The 22000-nt window shown below is 51.8% G+C and overlaps 1 protein-coding gene and 1 non-coding gene across 4 annotated transcripts in view; one reads left to right on the forward strand and one right to left on the reverse strand.

Annotated features, from left to right (window-relative positions):
- Positions 1–809: 809 nt before the first annotated feature.
- TRNAE-UUC (transfer RNA glutamic acid (anticodon UUC)) lies at positions 810–882 on the reverse strand. Its single transcript has one exon. It is a non-coding gene; the product is annotated as a tRNA-Glu (tRNA).
- Positions 883–11657: 10775 nt separating this feature from the next.
- GRID1 (glutamate ionotropic receptor delta type subunit 1) overlaps positions 11658–22000 on the forward strand; it is a 679656-nt gene continuing 669313 nt past the window's right edge. For 2 of the 3 annotated variants that reach the window (XM_059053916.2, XM_067025227.1), the window contains exons 1-2: positions 13355–13587; positions 15837–15992. In XM_059053916.2, coding sequence (XP_058909899.1) covers positions 13509–13587; positions 15837–15992 — 235 coding nt within the window. In that variant the 5' untranslated portion in view covers positions 13355–13508. Of the gene's footprint in view, positions 11960–13354; positions 13588–15836; positions 15993–22000 lie in introns of those variants that run through there. The other variant, XM_067025226.1, reaches the window with a different exon arrangement.

The following is a 22000-nucleotide window of genomic DNA, read 5'->3' on the forward strand; positions in this document are numbered from 1 at the left end:
GAGGAGTCTGACCTTTGCTTACCAGTCAGAGGGGCCAGAAGAGGATTTGTTTCATTAATTTTAATTTTAATCTTTAATTGCAGTACAATACACATAACGTAAAACTTACCATCTTAACCGTTTTTAAGTGAGTATATTTAATGGCATTAAATATACTCACACTGTTGTTCAACCATCCAGCGCCAGAGCTTTAAAAATACGTTGCTATTACTCAAAAACATAGAAAGAAAACTTGTGGTTACCAAAGAGGATGGGAGGTGGGAGGGATAACTTAGGAGTTTGGGATTAACTTATACACACTACTATGTATGTATAAAATAGCTAATCAACAAGGACCTACCTTATAGCACAGGGAACTAGACTCAATATCTTGTAATAACCTATAATGGAAAAGAATCTGAAAAAGATATATATGTATATGTATAAATGAATCACTGCTGCACACGTGAAACTAACACAACATTGTAAATCAACTATACTCCAATAAAATAAATAAATAAAGACAGGAAAAAAAAGAAGCAACTATTATGTTTATTAGTGGTAAGAAATATATAACTTAGCAGGATTTTTAGTTCGTAACACCCACGTTACCTATATATACTAGACTGAAATACTATTTAGATATTTATATTATGTGTTCCATATTTATCTACATTAAACAGCATTTTATATGATTAAAAGTAAAAAAGTTAAACAAAATTAATTTTTGAATAAATGTTGAGTAAAAGAGACATCACAGAACTGTACATTTACCCAAACTTTTAATTTTTTTTTTTTTTGGCTGCACCATACAGCTTGCAAGATCTTAGTTCCCTGACCAGGGATTGAACCTGGGCCCACAGCAATGAAGGTACTGAGTCTTAACCACTGGACCACCAGGGAATTTCTTACCCAGGACTTTAAAAATCTTCCCTAACTGAAACTCTGTACCTATCCTCCCTCCCCCAGAGCCTGGCAACCACCGTTCTACCTTCCATCCCTTGAATCCAACTACTTTAGACACCTCATAGGAGAGGAGTCATAGAGTGTTTGTCTTTTGGGGGCTGTTTTATTCATACAGTTTATGTCCTCAGGATTCATCCATGTTATAGCATATGTCAGAATTTCCTTCCTTTATAAGGCCGAATTATATTCCATCATATGTATACACCACATTTTATTTATCTGTTCACCTTTTGATGGACACTCAGTTAGCTTCCACCTTTTGGCTATTGCGAATGCTGTGAAGATGCCTATACTAATATCTCTTTAAGATCCTGCTTTCAATTATTTGGGGTATATACCCAGAAGCAGAATTGCTAGACCATATGTAATTTTTTTAGTCCATATATTGCTAGTTTTTTTGTAAATTGAGGTAGAATTGACATATAACATTATATTAGTTTCAGGTGTACAACATAGTGGTTTGATATTTGTATATATTACGAGATGATCACAACAATAAATCTAGTTAACACCCATCACCATACGGGTTAGAGAATTTATTTTTGCATGTGTGGTAATACTATTTTTAATTTTTTGAGAATATGCTATACTGTTTTCCATAGTGGCTATACCATTTTACATTCCCACCAACAGTACACAAAAGTTCCAATTTCTTCACATCTTCGCCAACGCTTTTTTTAAAAATAATATTTTGATCCTTGTAGGTGTGAGGTTGTACCTCATTATGATTTTGATTTGCATATCCCTAATAACTAAAGACATTGAGCATCTATTTACATCTTTATTTTATTGGGCATTTGTGTATCTTCTTTGAAGAAACATCTGTTTAAATCCTTTGCCCATTTTTAAATCCAGCTGTTTGTTTTGTTGTTGTTGAGTTGTAGTAAAGGGTTTTAAGCAGGATGTCATAATTTGACATATGGTTGGGAGAGGACTGAGCTTGAAACTTTTGCAGTAATCAGGGTGAGAATAGGAGGGCCAGAGCTGTCTGCGGCTGGGAGGACAGACACTGCACACAGGTGTTCTTCACAAAGGCCCACAGGACTCTTTTCCATCTGGATCTTGGGTGACCTAGGACAAGGATGACTCGTGTCATTCCCTTAAATTCTGGAGTCTTCTGAGATTCCAGCCTTTTAAACTCCGTGGGAAGGCTCAGAGAAGTCCCAGGCTCATGTGAAATCCAGGGCCTCAGTCCTTCCATGTGGCCCAAGGAAAGAATGGCTCATAACTGGGGCTACAGGACACCTGTCTGCTCTTTCGCAGCTGTGGCTGAGACATGCGGGTTAGCCTCTAGAAATTGCAGAAAGTGAGACCTTGTTGGGGCATTCTGCCGCTTCCTAGTTGAGCAAGTTACATAACCTTTTAGTACCTCAGTTTCCTCCTCTGTAAAATGGGAATAATTAGTGTGCCTCCCCTATTAAGAAGTGAGTTAAGAGTAAATGAGTTAACAATGTATGTAAAGCATTAGAGCAGTACCTGGCTCATAGTAAATGATGGCCGTTATTGTTATTTTCACTGAGATCTGAATCTCTCTGGCTTCGGACTTCGCTACCGCCCAGCACAGCTTCCCCAACAATCCCCACCCAGGTCAAGGCGACCGTATGGCCCAGAGCCAGGTCCTGTCTCCTGGGGGCCTCATCGCAGTTGCAGCTGGGCCTGTTCCCTGGCCGCCGGCAGGGGGCAGCATTGCATCATGGCTGCCCCCGCTCGGGACAGTAGGTCCAGCCTGGGAAGCTTGGCGCTGAGTCCCTGGGTCCATCCCCTCTGGTCTGGCATGGTGGGCACGGGAGCAGGGAGGTGGCCCCCTTTCTGCCTGGCCCGGGGCTCCTCCTTCAGGACGCTCTCAACCCTCGGGGCACTTGTGGCTCTTTCTCTATCCCTGTGCAGCCTGGAGGTACTAGACGATGCTCTTCAGTTGGTGCACAATCTCCACATCTGTGAAATGGGGTAACAGTGCTGTGTTGCAGGCTTGCAGGGTGAGGGGCAGGAGATGTTTTAACAACCTCCATAATGGCCTTCCTTAGGGAGTAGGCTGGCCTGGGCTGTGGCCTGGTGCTTTTCTGGGCTCGTGACCAACTGAGGGAGAGTGTGGCCATGAGGATATGCATGGGGGCGTCTCTGCTCCAGGCTGTGGCTAGCTATGTGGTCCTGAAGACAGGGCTGATCTGGGCATGAGCACACCTCATTCTGTTTTTTTTGTGTGTGTGTGTGGTATGCGGGCATCTCCCAGTTGTGGCCTCTCCCATTGCGGAGCACAGGCTCTGGACGCGCAGGCTCAGCAGCCATGGCTCACGGGCCTAGCCGCTCCGCGGCATGTGGGATCTTTCCGGACCAGGCCACGAACCTGTGTCCCCTGCATCGGCAGGTGGACTCTCAACCACTGCGCCACCAGGGAAGCCCTCACACCTCATTCTTGAACCTGCTTGGTGCTTTTTGCTTATGCTTCCTGGAATACCTACCCCTTTCTCCTTCTTCTAACTCTGCTTAGGCTTCTCAGAAATCCTTAACAGCCTTCTAGGTCTCTCTAGGTCTGGCATCAGCTTACCGTAGCCCTTGTCAGCCCCCAAGCGCAGTCCTGTCCCCACCTATGGCTTCCTAAGTTCCCACTATCAGGCTCTAGGTCTCACACCAGAACACGTGTCTTTCCCACCATGGCCCTTAGCAGGGGACCAGGGGAGTGGCCCAGCTTCCAGTAAAGAAAGGCCCCAGCTCCATGATTCCAGTCCTGGAATCTCAGGGACTCCAGGGGTCTAGCCCTTGGCTTTCCTCCCCCACAATTCCTGGAAGGCCTTGAACACTAGCCAGGGGGACCCCACCTTCACCGTCTGTGTTCACATACCTCCAGTAGTTGATGGCAGATGCAGGCTTCAAGGCCACCCCTCCACCTCCCCCATCCCCCTGCAGGAGCCTGGGGCCTGAAAAGACCTGCCAAAAAGCCCCAAGCTGGTGAAAGAACAATCTGTGACCCCAGTGATCAGGAATGCATATTAAAACAACTGCAAGACGTAACTGTTCATGTACCAAAATGAAGAAACATTAGAAATGAATAATGCCTAATGTTGGTGGAGGTGTAGAGAAACACTGTCATAAATTTCTAGTGGAAATGTTAATTGGTTTTAAAAACTGCTTTGGAAGGCAATTTTGGAAATATGTACTAAGAGATTTAAATTATGCATAACCTTTTTAGGCATTTATCGTAAAAAATAATTGCATAAGACCTGGAATGCATGTAAGAGTATTTTTTACAGTAGCATTAAAAAATGTCCACCAGCAAGTGACTGGTTAAGTAAAGCATGATGGATGCATGGGAGAGAGCTGTATTCAGCAAAAAATTCAAGGTTTCAGAAAGTAATTTCATGGCCAGCAGAAGGGCTCACATTAAAATGTTCATTCACTCATTAATTAATTCATTGATTTAACTAACATTTATTGGACATCTAGACATGCCAGACATTGTTCTGGATACAGGGAATAAAATCATAATGAGATTACACTATCCTTCATGTGGGGCTTATCTTCTATGGGGGGAGACAGACAATAAACAAGCACTAAAAAATAAAATAATTTCAGGTGTGATACTTTGTCTTCTTGTATGTAAAAATTATACCTGAATAGAGAAAAGGACAGAAAGAAAAACATTATCATGTAAGCAGTTGTTATTTCAGGTTGGTGGTTATCAGTTAGGATTTGTGTTACGAATAACTGAAAACTTTACTCCAGTAGTTTAACTAGTTGAGGACTTAACTGTCTTGTGTGTCCAGGGTTGAAAAAGCTCACCCCTGTCATATGGCAGCTCTGCCATTCTGGGATGAGGCTGTCAGTTTCCTGCTTGGCTTCTCAAGGTCACAAGATGGCAGTCTGTCTTTTGGATCTGCTGTTTACATTCCAGATCTGAAGGAAGAAAGGGGAAGGGGAAAAGTAATGTCTTTCTCCTTCTGAGGTGCTTGCCTTTTTATTACCCAGGAGCAAAGCTTCAGCCAATGTCATTTTTTTTTTTTTAACATCTTTATTGGAGTATAACTGTTTTACAATAGTGTGTTAGTTTTTCCTTTACAACAAAGTGAATCAGTTATACATAGACATATGTTCCCATATCTCTTCCCTCTTGCATCACCCTCTCTCCCACCCTCCCTATCCCACCCCTCTAGGTGGTCACAAAGCACAGAGGTGATCTCCCTGTGCTATGCGGCAGCTTCCCACTAGCCATCTAATTTACATTCAGCCAATGTCATTTGTTCCTTCCCTGTGGCTGCCGTATCAAATTATCCCAGATGAGGTGTCTTAAAACAACAGAAGTTTATTGTCACGATTCTAGAGGCCAGGAGTCTGAAATCTGGCTGGGCCCATGTTCCCTCCAGAGACACTAGTGGAGAATCTGTCCTTGCCTCTTCCACGTTCTGGTGGCTGCTGGCATTTCTTGGCTTGTGGCTGCATCACTCCAATCCCTATCTCCATGGTCACATTGCTTTCTGTCTGTGTGTCCACCCCTGCTTCTCTTTCATAAGGACACGTGATGGAATTCAGGGCTCACCCAGACAATCCAGGACAATCTCCTCATCCTGAGTCCTTAATTTAACCACATCTGAAAAAAAGTTTTAAATAACAAGGTCATGGGACTTTCCTGGTGGCACAGTGGTTAAGAATCCGCCTGCCAATACAGGGGACACGGATTTGAGCCCTGCTCCAGCTCCACAAGCTGCGGAGCAACTAAGCCCGTGCGCCACAACTACTGAGCCTGCACTCTTAGCCTGCGAGCCAGAACTGCTGAGCCCACGTGCCACAGCTACTGAAGCCAGCACGCCTAGAGCCTGTGCTCCGCAACAAGACAAGCCACTGCAATGAGAAGCCCGCGTGCTGCAACAAAGAGTAGCCCCCGCTCGCCGCAAGTAGAGAAAGCCTGCGTGCAGCAACGAAGACCCAATGCAGCCAAAAATAAATAATTGAATAAAATAAATAAATAAAAATGCAAGGTTTATTAAAAAAAAAAGAACAAGGTCACATTTACAGGTTCTGAGGATTGTGGCATCAATATCTTTGGGGGGACCAACTTTCAGCCTATCACAGCCATTAACTCTCCAGGGATTTTGCTGTGCTGAGCCTCAGTGATCTCACCTGTAGATTGGGGATGTGAACCCTATTCTAGAGGGTCTTGTACTGATCACCAACCATATGAGCAGGTGACTGGAGGACTGGGCCTCTCTGTGGTTGAGCCCTGCCCCTCCCCTCTGATCTCTGGAGCTGTTCCCATCTCCTAGGGCAGCTTCTCCCTCCAATCCCCTTTTATCATTAATCTCTCCTGGTTCTGGAGACAGTTACAGTGAACCTGTGAGGCAAGTAGACCCTTAGCCCCATCTCCAACTGATTCTTTTTCTGACATTGCTGCTTCTCTGCAGTGAGGTGTGTGCGTGGCTGCTGTACCCAGGCCGGGCACTTGGCAAGTTCAGAACATGCGAGTTCCCTTCCTCTCCTGGAGTCTCCCCTTGGGGCTTCTGCTCTCTCCTACTCCCTGTCATGTTTCCCCCCACCAACACGCTGGGTCTCCCTCTCTATTTTCCGGATGAACGTCTGGGAATTTACGGACCCTGCCCAAGGTTGCTCAGCATATCAGCGGTGGATCCAGGGCCTGTGCCTTCTCCCTGCCTCATCCGAAGGAGCACTGGGCAGTCCCTGCTCCAAGCCGAGTCCTCAGAAGCATCCCCAGGAGGTAGCACCTTCATCCTTCGGGGTTACAGCGTGCTAAATGCGCCATGACACCCAGACAGAAAATCAGTCACAATTTCATTTCATCACCACATAAAAGAAGAGGTTTACAGGCAAGAAAAATTGCTCACGGAAATGCTCACCGTGAGCAGGGTGATCTGATTCATTAGGGTTTGCTTCTAGATGGAGGCCTGGGTCTGGGGAAGAGGTTATCTGCCAGATGAGCCAGGGCTCCAGCCATACGTAGTTCCCCCAATCCCTGCCCCTTGGGAAAGGGGAAGCTTGGCTTTGAGAGGCTACAGGCCCACGCTGGTAAGAGCAGCAGGGCTATACCTGACTTGGGATGGGATGCAGTGGGGTGGGTTGAGCCTCTCACATTCATTTCAGAGTGCCTGTGGTGTGCAGCTGCCAGCCCAGTGGGAGGGGTGACACTTGGATGTCCCATCACAGACGGGAGCACGCCAGGTCTGGGGTCCAGTAGGCCCGGGGGCCCCACCTCACCTATGGATACCTGCAGTCCCATCCTGCATGAGTGCAGAGGACATAGGACTGGCACAGAGTGTTGTGTGCAGAGTCAGGATGGGTCAGCCTCCTGTGAGCTCCCTGGTGGCCAGGGGAACAAGGGCTTCACCCCTCTGTCTTGACTGTCCATTGTGGATCAGTGGCCCTCTTGCTTCCCTAAGATGGCCACTGAGGACATGCATGTTGACATGTCTCTGGCTGCCCAGGGCCACATCAGGCCCCTTCTCTGTAGAGACATGAAAAGTAGTGAGACTGGCCTCAGCCTCTCCCACCAGGACTATTCTGGCAACTTCCATCCTGGCCCCTCCACCAGCTCCTCCTTCACATCTTTCTGCTCTTCCCTCTGTGTTCCTTTACATGCTTCTGCCTGCATACTTTTCCTCTTGCTCTTCTCTCTGCTTGGAAAGTGCATTATCTTCCTTAACTCAGCTCACGGGTTCAACTCACCCTCTGTAGAGCCCACTGAGGGACCCACTGCAGCAGACGGCAGGGGCAGAGGGGGACCATGTCCTGGGTCTGAAGCCTTGGCAGTGGCTGATGAGGGTGTGGAGGCCTGAGTTTTTCTTTGGAAAAAGGCAGGCTAGGTTTTGGTTCCCTGCTACTTGGTCCTTCCTGGGGAATCAGGAGCTCCCGCAAGTGAAAAAGGCAGAGTTGCAGGGCCCAGGGGCTAGGGACAGAAAGGAGAAGCCTCCTCAGGCCTTGTAGTGGGGAACCAGGGATCCCAGCATGCAAACTGGGAAGGGCTTGGACCAGCCCTTGGGCTCAGGAGAGACTGTCAATGCTGAGGTTTTCAAACTTTAGACTCTCAGCAGGAGAACCCTTTCCTTGCACACAATGGACTTGGAGCACACAGGTCAAGCCTGAAGGAAGTGGGGGTGGGTCTAGAGCCTTGGAAGCCAGAACTTTCTCTAAAGAACACCCTGGATTCAGGCTGGGGGACACACACCTGGAGGATCACTGCTTTAGGAGGAGGCTGGGACACAGGCTGCCCTGGGATGTCTGGGCCTGAGATGACTGCTCAGGGTCCCTCCTGGGAACCGGGCCTTCTGCCCTCTTGCTGTCCTTTGGCGTTTGGTAATGCCTTTCTGCAAACTGCAACCTGCCTCTTCTACCCTTCAGAGGGACCTACGGAAGGGAGGGACCTTGCTGAACTCCAAGGGGCCAAGGGGAGTGCTGGACATCAGCATGAGAGCTCCAGATGGGCCTGAGCTGGTGTTTGGTCCTGCCACCCACCCTGCCTGGAAAGCCTGGGTCCAGGGACCAGACCTCTGAGGTTCCAGCTTGTTTTTGTGAAGGAAGCAACTTTTCACACTGGTAACTTTTTGGACTATCTTGGTTCTAAGCGGACTGCACACTCCAAACTGGGCCCCAGTTTATGGAACATATAATGGTGAAAAAGAGGGGCCCCTGCCCTGCAAAAGTGAGATGCTCCTCTCTAGGAAGGACATGTTGTGTGTGATTTCCTTCCTCCTCATTAGTCTGTGGGGTGTGGTTCCAGCAAACAGAAGCCTCCTCAACAGGGCTGCCAGATGTGGCACCTGCATGTGCCATTGGCAGTGCCCTGGAAAGGGTACCTGGAAAGGGTGTGAAGGCTGGGTGTGGGCAGGGGGCCAGGATGTACTAGTGGGTCCTGCCCTGGAAGCTCCTGAAAGGTGGGTGCAGGGAGGACACCTTCAGTCTCACTGGCCCAACCCCCAACGTGGAGAAAACCCAAGACTAAATGAATAGAAAGCCTTGAATAATGGAAAGAGCGATGCAAAAGACTGCTACCCTGGGAAATTAAAAGTAAAAACCCATGGGGCTAACCAGAGTAAAAATAAAATAAAAAACTTAATAATATAAAAGAAGATCAAATAAAATAAATACAAGCTGAGAAACAGTAAAAATGAGATGAAAGAGGTTGGCAAGAAGGGGTAAGGAAGACAAAGTAGAGATGGAAAATGAACATACAACAGAAGACCAAATGCCGAGACTGAAGGAAAGGATGAAGTAACCAATAAATGTTTTTTCTTTCTTTCTTTTTTCTTTTTTAAAGAAAAACCCAGTGGGTTAATAGAGGAAAGTAGCAGTAGGATTTTTTGAGCTCAGATTCTGGCCAACTGTGGGTTCCTTGGAGCCCATGGGTAGGGAGGGTCCAGCCCAGAATTGAAGCTTCAGGGCATTAAGCCTCGCTTCTTCTAAGATGCTGGTTGACTTCTCCCTGGTAGCGGTGGGGGATCGACCCTGGGACTTGGGTTGCCCTCTTCCTTGTGTTCTCAGGAGAGCTGGTCTTCTGTGCCATGGCCTGCAGAGAATCCTCCAGGTTGGGCCTTGGTGTGTCTTGCCAGTAGCAACCTTCATGCATGTGTGGGCTGAATTATCTTAGAAATCCCAGGTGGGCCCTATGCTGGTGAGGGAGGAAGGCGATCTTTCATGGTACAGTATCTTGTTTAATCTGGGGGCTTGCTTAAAGGAACATGATTGGAGAGGGGGCATCTCTTCAGGGGCTGGGTAGTGGTAGTTCTACATGGAGTAGACAGCTCCCCACGGAATGTGCCAGGGCAACAGGCTCCTATGAGGGTCAGGATTCCAGCTGGTGCTTCTTCAGTCCAGTTATTGACTGGGGTGAGAAACAAGATGACAGAGAAAGAAGAGGTCTGCTTTATGGAATGATGAAGCTTTAAGTGACGACGATCGTGACTTCATAGTGGACCACCATATTCTCTTTGTCTTGACATTTCACCTGCAGGTTTGGTGGCAAACTACTGGCTTCCAGTAGTATTCTAGTTGAAAGTGCTGATGGGCCCAGTTTATCTCTTTGCACCCTCCTTTCCCAAGTGGAAAATGGGAATATCGTCTCCTAGTAAAATGTAGGGTGCTGAGTGCAGTGCCTGCAAATGGTAAATGCTAAATAAATATGGTTATAATTAGTATAACTGAAGATCTCTTTAGAAAAAGCAATTACCTGTGTTGGCTGAACTCTGTGCAAATGAAGGATTTATTGACCCAGTTTTAATTTCCGTGAATACATCTTTGTGTAGTGAGGAGCAAACCAAGAGGACTGAGTCCTGGGTGCAGCAACTCACCTGGTGCCTTGGGTAAGTTACTCCTTTCTCTGAGCCTCAGTTTTCCCCTCTGTAAAATGGGTTTGTATCATATGACCCAGAGATTGCTAATCTCTCTTTTCCAGCCAGGTTATTAGAGTCAGGGTGAACTTGTTCATCAGGTAGAGTTGCTTGCCTGGGAGCCTGGATTGGGGGAGGCAGCTTTTACAGCCCCAGAGGTTATCAGGGTCTAAAGGGACTGGGCTGGCTAGGATCAATAAGTAATTAAGGTTTTGATGAATCTGATAAAGCCCCAATAAGCCAATGTCCTTGGAAGCTGGTAATTCCAACTTCAGGTGGCAGAGAGGATTAAGATAGTCTTGCCTAGAGGTAAACAGGCATAGGGCCCCAATGATCTCTGGGTTTGCCTCCCAGCTCTCGTAGAAATGGGACCTGTGCAGAGTATCCTTCCTGGCCAGTCAAGGTGTATCTAGGCCATTCCAGCCTGGTAGGGAAAACTGGCATGGCTTGGAAGTATAAGAGGATGAGCATTAAGAGATGAGCATCTTGGGATGGTGAAGGACCCACACTGTCAGAAATGGAGGGGAAGGTGGTACCCAGGAGAGTAGCTTCCAGGGGAATGCCAACCTGTGTCATAGCCCTCAGGTCCCAAACTAGAGGGACCTCATCATCCAGATTAGAAACTGATAGAACTCTCCTCCAAACTATGTGTGTTTCTAGGTTGACTTCTTAATATTTGGAAGGGGGGCTTGAGACTTGTCTCACTGTAATCATGCTGCCACTACCTAGCATAATAAATATCAAGAAAAACTTCTAACTGGGTTAGAAATATCACACGTCTACTTTACTAACATACTACAGGGGTCCAAACAAGTGTGTTTGGCGATCCCTGACCCTGTGGCTCTTGACTTCAAATTTGAGCCCCTACAGGGTGAACATACCACCATCCTTCCCAGGAGGAGACAATCTCCATAGGAACCAAACTGTTACATAATAAAACCCATTCTTTATTTCCCTTCTTTCTACAACTTTTCAGCCAGTGAACGGTAGAATTTCCAGGGAGTGAGAATGGAGGCATGGGGGTGGTTTGTAGAGCCCGGGAGGGGTGTGTTTTACAATTCAAGGCCCCTAAGATGGATTTCTTGAGGAAGTGCCTCTGTGTGGGCACCACACCCAGCTGGACAGCCCAGCCTCCTTCAGGCGTGGTCATTCCTCTCCTCTTGCCCATGGCCCCTTCATCCTGGAAGTCACCTTGCCAGCCCATGTGGTTCCCTGTTGTTTCTCCAACCCAGCTTCTCCTCTCCCCTAGGTTCCCCCTGTGGCCCCACCAGCCACTGCAAGGGCTGCCTCACTGTTCTCCAAGCCTGCACTGTCCCCCTCTGCACAGCTTCCTCCCACACCTTTCCAAACTAAAATTCGCCAGTGACTTCTGTGGCAGGCAGCTTGGGACACACACATATGCGCGCGCGCGCACACACACACACAGACACACTCACACAATTCTTTTCCTTCCTATCTTGGCTCGCCAACCAGCATTCAATGCCTGGAAGCCTTCCTTCCTTCTCCCTTGGTAACCTCCACTCAGCCTTTAGAACTGTCACCTCCTCCAGGAAACTATCCCCTGGCTCTTCCTACCAGGCTGGGTCACAGCCCAGAACGCGCCTGTGCATACATAGCTTATTCAGGGTCCTTGCCACATCTTTTAATGATCTGTTTAGGTGTCTGCCTCTCTGAGCGGGGAGTTCCAGGTAAGGTCTGTTGCTGAGTCTCTCTGAATCCCTCACGCCCTGCGCGGCCCTGATCAAGGCAGGGGCCTTGGGGCGCGGGCCAACGACAGGGCCAAGGGGCGCTCCCGGGCTCGCGGAAGTGGCCCCTTGCACTAGGCTCTGCCAGGCGCGCCCGGACCGCGCTTCCGCGGAATCCCGGTCCGGGAAGGCTCAGCTGTCTTCCTGAAATCTTGGGTGTGCCACGTGGAGCCCAGTCTGTAACTTGTTGGGGGGTGGGCAGGGTGGCTACGCGTCAGGCCTGCCACCTCCACCCAGGCTGGAGCCCAAACAGCTTAACGCTACATCTGGTAGTGGCTGGCCGGAGGCATTCCCGGAGCCGTGGAGAGAGCCCCGCTCTGCGCTGGCCGCGAGGGGCAGCCTCTTCGCCCTGGGCTCGCGCGTAAAGGCTCCGTGCAGAGTCGGAGTCTGAGCACGCCGTCCGCTTAGAAGGCTCCTCACGTCCAGGCGCCGCGGTCACGGATGCGCCGGTTTCCGGCCATGAATTGGGCTTCAGAGCGCGAGCCGCCTGCCCGACTCCCGGCTGAGCCCGGGGCCGCCGGGTGGGGGATGGGCGCCCGCCAATGTCGGTGGGGCCAGCTAGGATTGGAGCCCGCGGCCGCGGCTCTGCTCCGCGACGTTTGGCCGCGGCAGCTCCCTTTTGGCTCCCCTTGCGTCTCGGTGCCTGGCTCAGTGCCCCGCCCGGTCTCTCTCCGGCTACCCCTGGCCCGGCTCCGCGAGAGGCTCTCTGCCCAGGGAGGGGGTCATGGCCCAAGACGCAAGGTGGCTGAGGTCGGCGGGCGTCAGGGGGCTCCGGGAACCTTCGAGGGCAGTCGGAGGCCGACCCTTCTCCATCCTCCGGTCCCTGGCGAACGGGGGGCACGAGGCCCAGGGCCGCCAAGTCTCTGCGCGCCGCAGCCCGGCCGGTCCCCATCGCCCTACTGGCCTCCGAGCGTCCCTCGGGCTGGAAGCGCTGAGCACTCGGCGCCCCCTCCGAGCCGCGAGCGGGAGAGCGCCGCGCTGCGAGGCAGAGGCTCCGCAGTCACGTGGTCGAGAGGAGGGCGGAGGGGAGGGAGGCGGGCAGGGAGGGGAGGGGAGCGGAGTCGAGGGGGAGGGGGAGGGGAGGGGGCGTCCTCCGCAGTTCGGCTCCTCGCCGGGGCTCAGACACACAGCGAGCCCGGAGCCGCCGCGCCGGCCCGGCTCCCGCCGCCACCGCCGCCACCGCCTCCGCCGCCTCTGAAGCCTCCCGAGCCGCAGGGAGCGCCGCCGCCGCCGGCCGCCCCCGCCGCGCCGGCCTGGGCTCGGGCCGCCAGCGCCGCCGCAGCCACCAGCGGAGCGGGAGCGGGAGCCCTACCGCGCTGGGCTGGGCTGGACTGGGGCGGGCGCAGGGGCGGGCGCGCGGGGAAAGACGCACGGGCGGGCTTGGCTCTCCCGGGGAGCGGCCCGGGACTAAACCCGGACCGGCGCCTCCCCGCTCCGCGCTGCCCTCGGCCTCGCCCCGGGCCCGGGCGGATGAGCCGCGCGCCCGGGGGACATGGAAGCGCTGACGCTGTGGCTTCTCCCCTGGATATGCCAGTGCGTGTCGGTGCGGGCCGACTCCATCATCCACATCGGTGAGCGCGGCGGGCGCGGGGCCGAGGCTGGGCGGGGGCCCCAGCGGCACGGGGGGTGCGCGGCGTCCAAACTTGGTTGTTCCCTGGGCCGAGGGGCTTGGCGGGCGGTGCTCCCCCGAAGGGCCGCTCCGCGCCGCCCCGCGGAGGAGATGTGCACGGGCCGCGCCGCGCTCCCGTGGGCTCCCGCTGCTCCCCGGGGCTCCAGTCCCCCCTGCGGGGCCCCGCGGCCTCTGCCGACACTTAGGGCCGCGGCTGCGGGAAATCTGGGGCTAGGCGCAAGTCCAGACCCGCGCCCCTGGCGTGGCCGTCGGCGGGGTAGGGCCAGCCCTTAGGCGCAGCTCAGAGCAGCGGGGGCCGAAGGCGGGCAGGGCCCGGGGTCTCGCCAAGTTGGCAGGGCAGGATTGAAGAGGCCCGACCGGAACCGTGTGTGAATGTGGGTGGGTGGGTGTTGTCAGCGTGTGTCTCTGTGTGCGCCTGTGGCTCCGTGTTGGTGTCACTGCGAGAGGGCTTTGGGGTGTATGGGGCCATCGGAGCCTGTGTTGGTGCGTGCATGACTGTCAGCCTGTTAGAGTGGACACAGTGTCTGCCTGTTTCTCTGGTGTGTGTCTGTGTACCTCTCTGTATGTGTGTGTGTGTGTGTGTGTGTGTGTGTGTGTGTGTGTGTGCGTATCTGGCTGTGGCGACAGCAGCCCAATCCTGGACAGTCCCAGAGTTTCCTGTGGCCCAAGTCTTGGGGGCCGGCACATGGTCTGGGTGGTGGGAATCAGGGAAGAAGCCTGGGCCGTGGTGTGGTGTGTGTGGGGAGTGTGTGTGCGCGCGCTGAGCGGGAAGAGACTGATGGAGGGAGAGAACCGGCAGAGGAGAGAAGACGAGATAGAGGAGAGGAGGAGGGGGCGCGTCGCCGATGGGGAGTGTGTGGGAGTTGGTAGCAGCAGGGAAGAAATCCCCGAAAGTTGGTCCGGGCTGGGGGACTGACAGCGGTTGCTTTTGGGGAGCCCTCTGCAGTCGCTTTTCGGAAGTTGGGAAAGACCAGCGAGCCCAGAGAGGGTGGGGGGGGGTGTTGGGAGGTGTGAGAAGGCAGGGATGATGGGACAGGCGAGGCAGGGGTGTGATGGGTGGTCAGGGACTAGGCCTGGGCTTGGTGCGCTGCAATCCCCCTGCAGGGGTCAGGGGCCGGGACCAAACCTGCTTCCCAACGGTGGTGGAGGTTGGGGGTGGGCGCTTGGGTCTCTCGGTCAGCATTGCTGCGGCTCTGGGTGTAGCGTGGAACGGGACCTCCCTCCTCCTGCCCAGCCCCCAGTTCGGGGGATCACTGGGCCCAGCCCTGGGACTGTGGTGACCCTCAGGGCCTAGTGAGGGGGGAGGACTCCGGAGTTGTCCAGGCTGCAGGGCCAGGTTCGGTGAGTCCCACCGATCTCGGCTTCAAGCGCTGAGAGTCAGCCACGACGGTGCTAAGATCGCAAAGGGCCAGCCGGAGGCCGCCCCAGAGGAGCTGTTCATGTTTCTAGAAAGCCCTTTTGAGAGCGGCTCTTTCTGGGCTACTCAGCCCTGCTGGGTTAGAAGGCAAAGGGTCTAGGGACATCCTCCTACCCCCCCGCCCCCTCCCAATGTACACGGCAGGAGAAGTGGGGAGGGATGGAAAGCAGGAGGCAGAGCCCAGGGAGCCAGGCTGGGACTGAGCTGCCTGTTTGCCTGTCATCGGTTATCAAAGGCCCCTGCGTAAAGAAGCTCCCTGGCATAGGAGAGCCACTGTGGACCTGCTTGCTTAGCTCTTGGCAGAGGGTGGTGTGCAGGGCAGAAGGAAATCATTGTTCCATTTTGGGATTGGGGCTGGGTACACTTGCCTGCAGGGGAACTTTGTGGCTCCTGGGATAGGACTCATGGGGCCATGTCAGGGCACTTAGGTGCTGCCTGAGGTCACAACATCTTGGTTCAGTCCATTATGTGGGGCATGGTTGATACATGAGGTGGTTTGGTTGTGAGACACTTGTGTGACCTGGTGGCAGCATGTGCCATGTGCATGTGTAACTCATGTCGACTGTGTTGGAATATTTGGGGGGCATATTTCTGTGTTGGGGGACTGAGGAGAGCCTTAAACTATCCTATCAGGCTGGAACCGCAGCCCAGAAGTCCTGCCACCTGGCAACCTGCAGTCCTGCCAGCACCATGACCAGGGCCAAGGCTGGGGTAGGGGTGGGGTGGGGAAGAGCCCCTCTCTAGGCCTAGTCTTGACCCCTCCTCTCCTCCAGGTGCCATCTTCGAGGAGAACGCGGCCAAGGACGACAGGGTGTTCCAGCTGGCCGTATCCGACCTGAGCCTCAACGATGACATCCTGCAGAGCGAGAAGATCACCTACTCCATCAAGGTCATCGAGGCCAACAATCCTTTCCAGGCCGTGCAGGAAGGTGAGTGGCCGGCTGCCATGCCCAGGGTTAACAGGGCGGGGGCCTGCCAGCAGCGCTGGAGCCCTGCAGGGTCGAGAAGGGCTGAGGCACGCAGGGTTCCCTGTGTGCCTGGCAGTCACGGTGCGTGCTCCCTCCCTGGCCCACCAAAGCAGTGGTGCGGGAGTGCCTTGCGCTGTGGGGCTGGAGCAGAGAGCTTGTGAGCGGGGAGCTGGGCTCCTTGCGGACCGTGTCTCGGGCTTGTGCGGCTCCTTTCCAACTGGGTGGGCGCGTCTATGAGCCGCGCAGGCGTGTGTGGCTCAGGGCTGTCTGTGTGTGAGTGTGGGTGGGTGTGTCTGCGAGCAGGGTACCTGTGTTGGTGCACCTCCTCTGACCTGGATGGGCCAGTGTCTTCTTCGCTATCAACCAGGGAGTGAGGAGCGTGTGGCGCCCAAGCCCGTGAATGCGCAGCGTCTCTCCCCTCGAGGCCCCTTTGTGCCTCGGCTGGCGTTTCTCGGCCGGCCGCGCTCCTCCTCCGGGTTTGGAGGAGCCGTTCTCCCTCGCGGTCCCCGCCGTGGGCGGAGGCGTCCCCTCCTGGGCCGAAGGTGGGCGCTGTTTGACCAGAAAAGCAGCGGAGTTGGGCCAGGCCAGGCTGCGGGGAAATCCTAAGCCCGAGCCTGGGCCGCCCTAGTCCGCAAACTCGGTCTGCAGGCAGAGGCAACAAGTGCGAGGCTAAGCGCAGAAGCCCCCTCTGCTCTTCCCTCCTCTCTCATTCGTTCACCTCCCACCTGGCTTGAGCCTGGGCCCTGGGCCTCAGGTATCTCTCCCACGATGCCTGCTTCCTCATCAGAGACGAAGGCTCTCACTGCCCCTGATATCTGCCTGGCCCAGGGCCCCTTTCCTCTCCTCTGCCCCCATATCCATGGTTTCTCCTAGTTCCATATATCCAAGGCTTTGACTCTGAGGCCCTCGCCCAGGAGTATTGAGGACAGAGGCCACAGCTGGTGGCCGGATTCCTCCCAGGAGGAACAGACAGGACAGTGGGTCGGTGTAGGGAGGAGGTGGGCTGGCTGAGGGCTCCAGGCAAGTTACCCTCCCCCCCGCCCCTGGGCCCAGAGCCCTCCTCAGGCTCTAGGTTATATGTTGGCTGCTGGTTTTCTTGTATCTCCAAGGATAGGGTGACTCAGTGAAGGCTCTGGTCTGGGTCCAGAAGGTCAGAACTGGTGCTGGGGAGAACTTGATGCTGGAAGGAGGTTTTGGGGAGTCTGCTATTCTTGCAGAGGAGGGAGAAGGCCCAGCTCTGGGGCCTGAAAGTCCAAGGATGTCTTGAGGTAGTTGTGAAAACCTGGAGGTCTGGATGTGTTTTGGGGGTGGTGGTGAGTGGGGTGAGGCTGGTGTTGTCTGTCAGGGGAGCTGCCACTCCCAGCCCTGGCAGATGTCTGATGTTCATTGAGGTACGAGGGAAGGAATCGCTGTCCTTCTTTGCTGTCTGATCATGTCCTACCTGCAGTCCCTGCCCCTGCATGCCCTGCCCTTGGACTTTTTTTTTTCCAGTATGCCCTCATCACAGCTGTTGCATGTGCTTGGAGTGGGCTCTAGCCAGGGGAGGGTGGGACCTCCTTAGGCAGGAATGACCCTAGCTGGGGTGGGAATCCGTGGTGACACAGGCTTTTCCAGTTACATGCCACAATTTTCACAATGCCTCATGCTCCCTTGGCACTGTCCCCATACACTTGTCTCTGTGGACATTCATTCTTTGTGCTTGGGAGCTGAGGACACAGCTGGGTAGCACCTATTTCCTGCCCCAGGGAGCTCACATGTGATAGGGATGCCGCCTGAGTTCGCCATGGCAGTTTAGCTCTTCCACCTTCTCTGTTGACATACCTTGTTTCCATTGACTTCCCCTCCGCTGTGTTGAGTATTCCATGCTCATTCATTTTGCTCCAAATGATGCCCATTGGCCCCCCTCCCCCGCTCTCTTCCAGCAGCAGGTCCCCAGAGACGGAAGGTAATGCTCTTGCCTAGGGTTACAGTCTCAGGCAGGTAACACACATGGGTGAACTGGCCAGCTGGGCTTGGAAGAACCTGGAGTGTGGGGTCTGGAGAGGTCATCTCTGTCAAAAGGAGCAGCTGTTTCATAGCTTCAGCTGACTTTACCATTTGGGAATGAAAATCCTAGTGTTATAAATGGGCTGATTTTTTTTTTTTTAAAGAGGAACCCCAAATCTGGACTTTAAAGTAAAACCTGACTTCTAACTGTTCTCGACTAGTCAAACAATTTGAACAACACAGTACAAGCCAAATAAAACAGAGCTATGGGCCGTTCAGCCTTCAAGCCCTAATGCAACTTTGTTCTGGAGACACAGGGCTCCACCCAGGGGCCTTCTCTGGGTCTCAGTTTCTCTATTTTTATAACTGGAAGAATGTCTCAGGCTCCAAGCATGGCAGGCTGACACAGTCTTGGAAGGGTGTGAGTGAGTGTGTGTGTACATCCAGAACTAGAGAATTGGAAGCTGATGGCTGACAGTTGTCCAGGTAGAGGAATACTGACCAGGTGGTGTTGGGCTACCCTCTGCCCAGAGGGCATGTGCGGGTTAAAGTTAGCATGCTTTCAACTGATCAGCTGCGGGGGCAGAAATTCACATTGTTATCCCATGACCTTTTGAAGCCCTGGGATGTTACCAGGGATGGGAGGAGCTCATCCCATCCCTGGGATGGGACTCCTTGAGAGCCTCAGGGAGTACAGAGCCAGTCACAGAGGCTCCTTCTCCGTGGCCTGAGGCTTGGCGCAGCAGGCGCACAGCTGGCTGGGTGTCCTTCCTTCTGTGCTCTGTGGGGTGCTGTCCATCCCATGGCTTAGCCCTGCTTGATAGATATCTCATCTCTCTCCTGGGCTTGGACAGTCACAGCAGCAGGACATGGGTGGTAGATACAGCTCGGATGGGAAAGGAAAGGACTTCTTGGCTGGGGCGTGGCCAAGGATGAGGGCGAAGGCAGACTGGGGTTCAGTCTCCATCATGGACTGGGCGAGCTCCCGATGACAACCCCCCCCCACCCCTGAGGTGGAATTGGGCTTGAAGTGATGCTGCCCCGTTTTGGCTTGAGAGGTAGCACCATGCAGGAATAAGATCTTAGTCCTTGGAGCCCAAGAAACTGGGTTCAAATCTTGCTTGCCTCATGTGCAGTGTGATTTTGGGAGAGGCCTGGCCCCGTTCTGAGCTTCTGTTCACATATCTTTTGAAAGAGAACAATCACAGTACCTGCCTCCTGGAATTATTGTGAAGATTAAATGAGATGAGACATATATGAATTGTCTGCAGAAGGCCTGCAGTAGGTGTTCAGTAAACAGGAATTCCCTCTCCATTTCTTGACCAACTGTGACTCCATCTCAGCTTCTCCTGAGGCTGTTATTTTCAGCTGCACCATTGCTTAAGCTAGGGAATTCCTTGAGAGCGGACCCTAACTGACCTTTTCATTTTCAGCTTTTTGCTTAACTTTTCCCCTCCTGATTATAAAAGAAATGCTTTGCTACAATGAGCATGAATTAATTTAAAAATGTAAAAAAGGAAAAGGGCAACGCACGCTCATTATATAAAACGTGGAAGGTACAGGAAAGCATCAAGAGACAGAACAAAATGGTTTGGAATTCTACCACTGTTCTTTCCTTCTAGTCTTTTTTCATGCACTGAATTTCATAAGTGCTGAGAGTTCCTATTCTGTTCAGCTGTGTGTGTATATATATATTTTTTTAAAAAAAATTTTTTTTCATTTAACATATTATTGGCTTTTTTTGAAATCACTATGAACTATTTGTAAACATTACTTTCAATGGCTGCATATATTTTCAATATCCAAAACAACTTTTTTTAAAAAATGCAAACATTTATGTTGAGATATGCCTAAGTATTTAATGAAGAGAACTAGAAACTCTACTTTGGCTTGTTGGTCCTAAGATTTATACCTGCAGTTTCTTCAGGCTGATTTTGTATCCATACAAGCTTCTTACAAGCTACCTTTTAAGGCAGTTGGTCAGTTTATGTAAAAGATTGGATCACTTTTTAATAAAATATGCATTTGGTGAGGATTTAGCAAATGATAACACAGAAATGGTATATAAATCTCTAAAAGGTTGTATCTTAGATTTAGTTGGCAAAGTCCATATTAACAATAAGTGTGAAAAATTGTCTTCTAGATACTAGTAGAGATATTAATTTGTTAAATAAAAAAATTTCATGTTGCTTTAAAGTACCTGCTCAAGGAGAGGCTTACATAAATGCATAAATGCATAAAAGAACTGCCTGAACATGAGTCTCTTCCGTTCACAGTATTATCTTTTACTGTAAGTAAAAGACTTGAGTTATTGGTTATGCTGTAGATAATATCTGTCACAGAGTGGAAAGATAACAATTTAGGGAAGAGGAAGAAAAAAGGAATATATGTGATGCATTATTCCTTTTAGTTACAATAAGCACAGAAGTGTTTTAGGAAGACGAGGTAAAAATCACCCAAGTGCAGCTTGGTGTTCACAGAATACAACAATGAAACAATGAAATAAGAGGAAAATAAAGCACAGTGAGCTTGGTGGTGTCCGTCTGATGGTCTTGCTTATATTATACTGGTCACTCCTAGGTGGTCACCCTGCCCCTTGTACTCTATGACATCTGCTAGATGGTTTCCCTCCTTGAGCTTTGATGCCTCTGGTGTCTTCCTTGACTTCCCTTCAGAATTACAGGTCCCGCTGAGGCTGTATTTTTGCAGCCTCTGCTGGCAGACCCACTGTTCTCCCTGATAACGGCGTTATAGGTCCCTGCCAGGGAGATACTGTCAGCGTTTCTCTGAGTGTGATGTTAGAGTCATTAGAGATGCTTGCAGGCCCACACTATCATTCCCATTCACTCAGCTGCATAATTTTTCTCTTGGTGCTGAAACAAATTTTACCACAACTTTGCTGGTTAAAAATGGGAATGTAGGGAATTCCCTGGTGGTCCAGCAGGTAGGGCTTGGCACTTTCACTGCTGAGGGCCCGGGTTCAATTCCTGGTTGGGGAACTAAGATCCCACAAGCCTGTGTGGTGCGGCCAGAACAAACAACAAACAACAAACAAACAACAGCAACAACGACAAAACGGAAATGTGTTATCTTACAGTTCTGCAGGTCAGAAGCCTGATGTGGTTGGTTCTCTCTGGGTTAAAATCAAAGTGATGGCAGTGCTGATTTCTTCCGGAGGCTCTAGGAGAGAATCCATTTCCTTGCCTTTTCAGCTTCCAGAGGCTGCCTGCCTTCCTTAACTCCTGGCCTCCTTCCTCCATCTTTAAAGCTAGCGATGATGGGTGGGGTCCTTCTCACAGCAAGTCACTTCTGTCCTCACACCCACTCCTCTGGTTCTTCTGTCTCCCTCCTCCCAGGACCCTTGTGATTGCATTGGGCCCACTGGGATAATCCAGGCCTATCTCCCGTCTTCAAATCAGTTGATTAATTCCATTTGCAACCTTAATTCCATTGCAGCCTTGCTTCTCTTTTGCCATGTAGCCTAGCATATTCACCGTTCCAGGGATTAGGATGTGCATGTGTTTGTGGGCCATTTTTCTGCTACCGTCTTGGCACACCTGGCAGGTGCCTGTTGTAGGCAGTGCACATCGTGACCTTCCCTTTCTTCTGCTCGGTTGGCTGCACTTTTGCTTACTGGGTAGCATCCTCTTGTCTCTTGGGGCATATGGCCATGTTTCCCTGTCTTTCAGACTCGCTGTGGAGGTGGCACACTAAGTCTGCAGGCCTCTACAGACTTCCCTGTGCTCTCCAATGACACACTGACTTCCTTCCTGGGGCCTGCAAGCTGCTTGTGCCTAAGGAGGTTCCTTAGAACCTTAGAGGAATTCCTTAGATTAGGTTAGGTTAGGTTCCTTAGATTCCTTAGAGGAATCTGCTTTGTGAATAGCTAGACTGTAAGTCTGTGCCACCGTGCAGGTCCATGACCTCCATTTCTTCCAGGCCAGGTTCTTCAGACCCCCCTCCTCTCCCCTCCCTCCATCCCA

The sequence above is a fragment of the Kogia breviceps genome, chromosome 2, assembly GCF_026419965.1.
Source record: "Kogia breviceps isolate mKogBre1 chromosome 2, mKogBre1 haplotype 1, whole genome shotgun sequence".
Lineage (NCBI taxonomy): Eukaryota > Metazoa > Chordata > Mammalia > Artiodactyla > Physeteridae > Kogia > Kogia breviceps.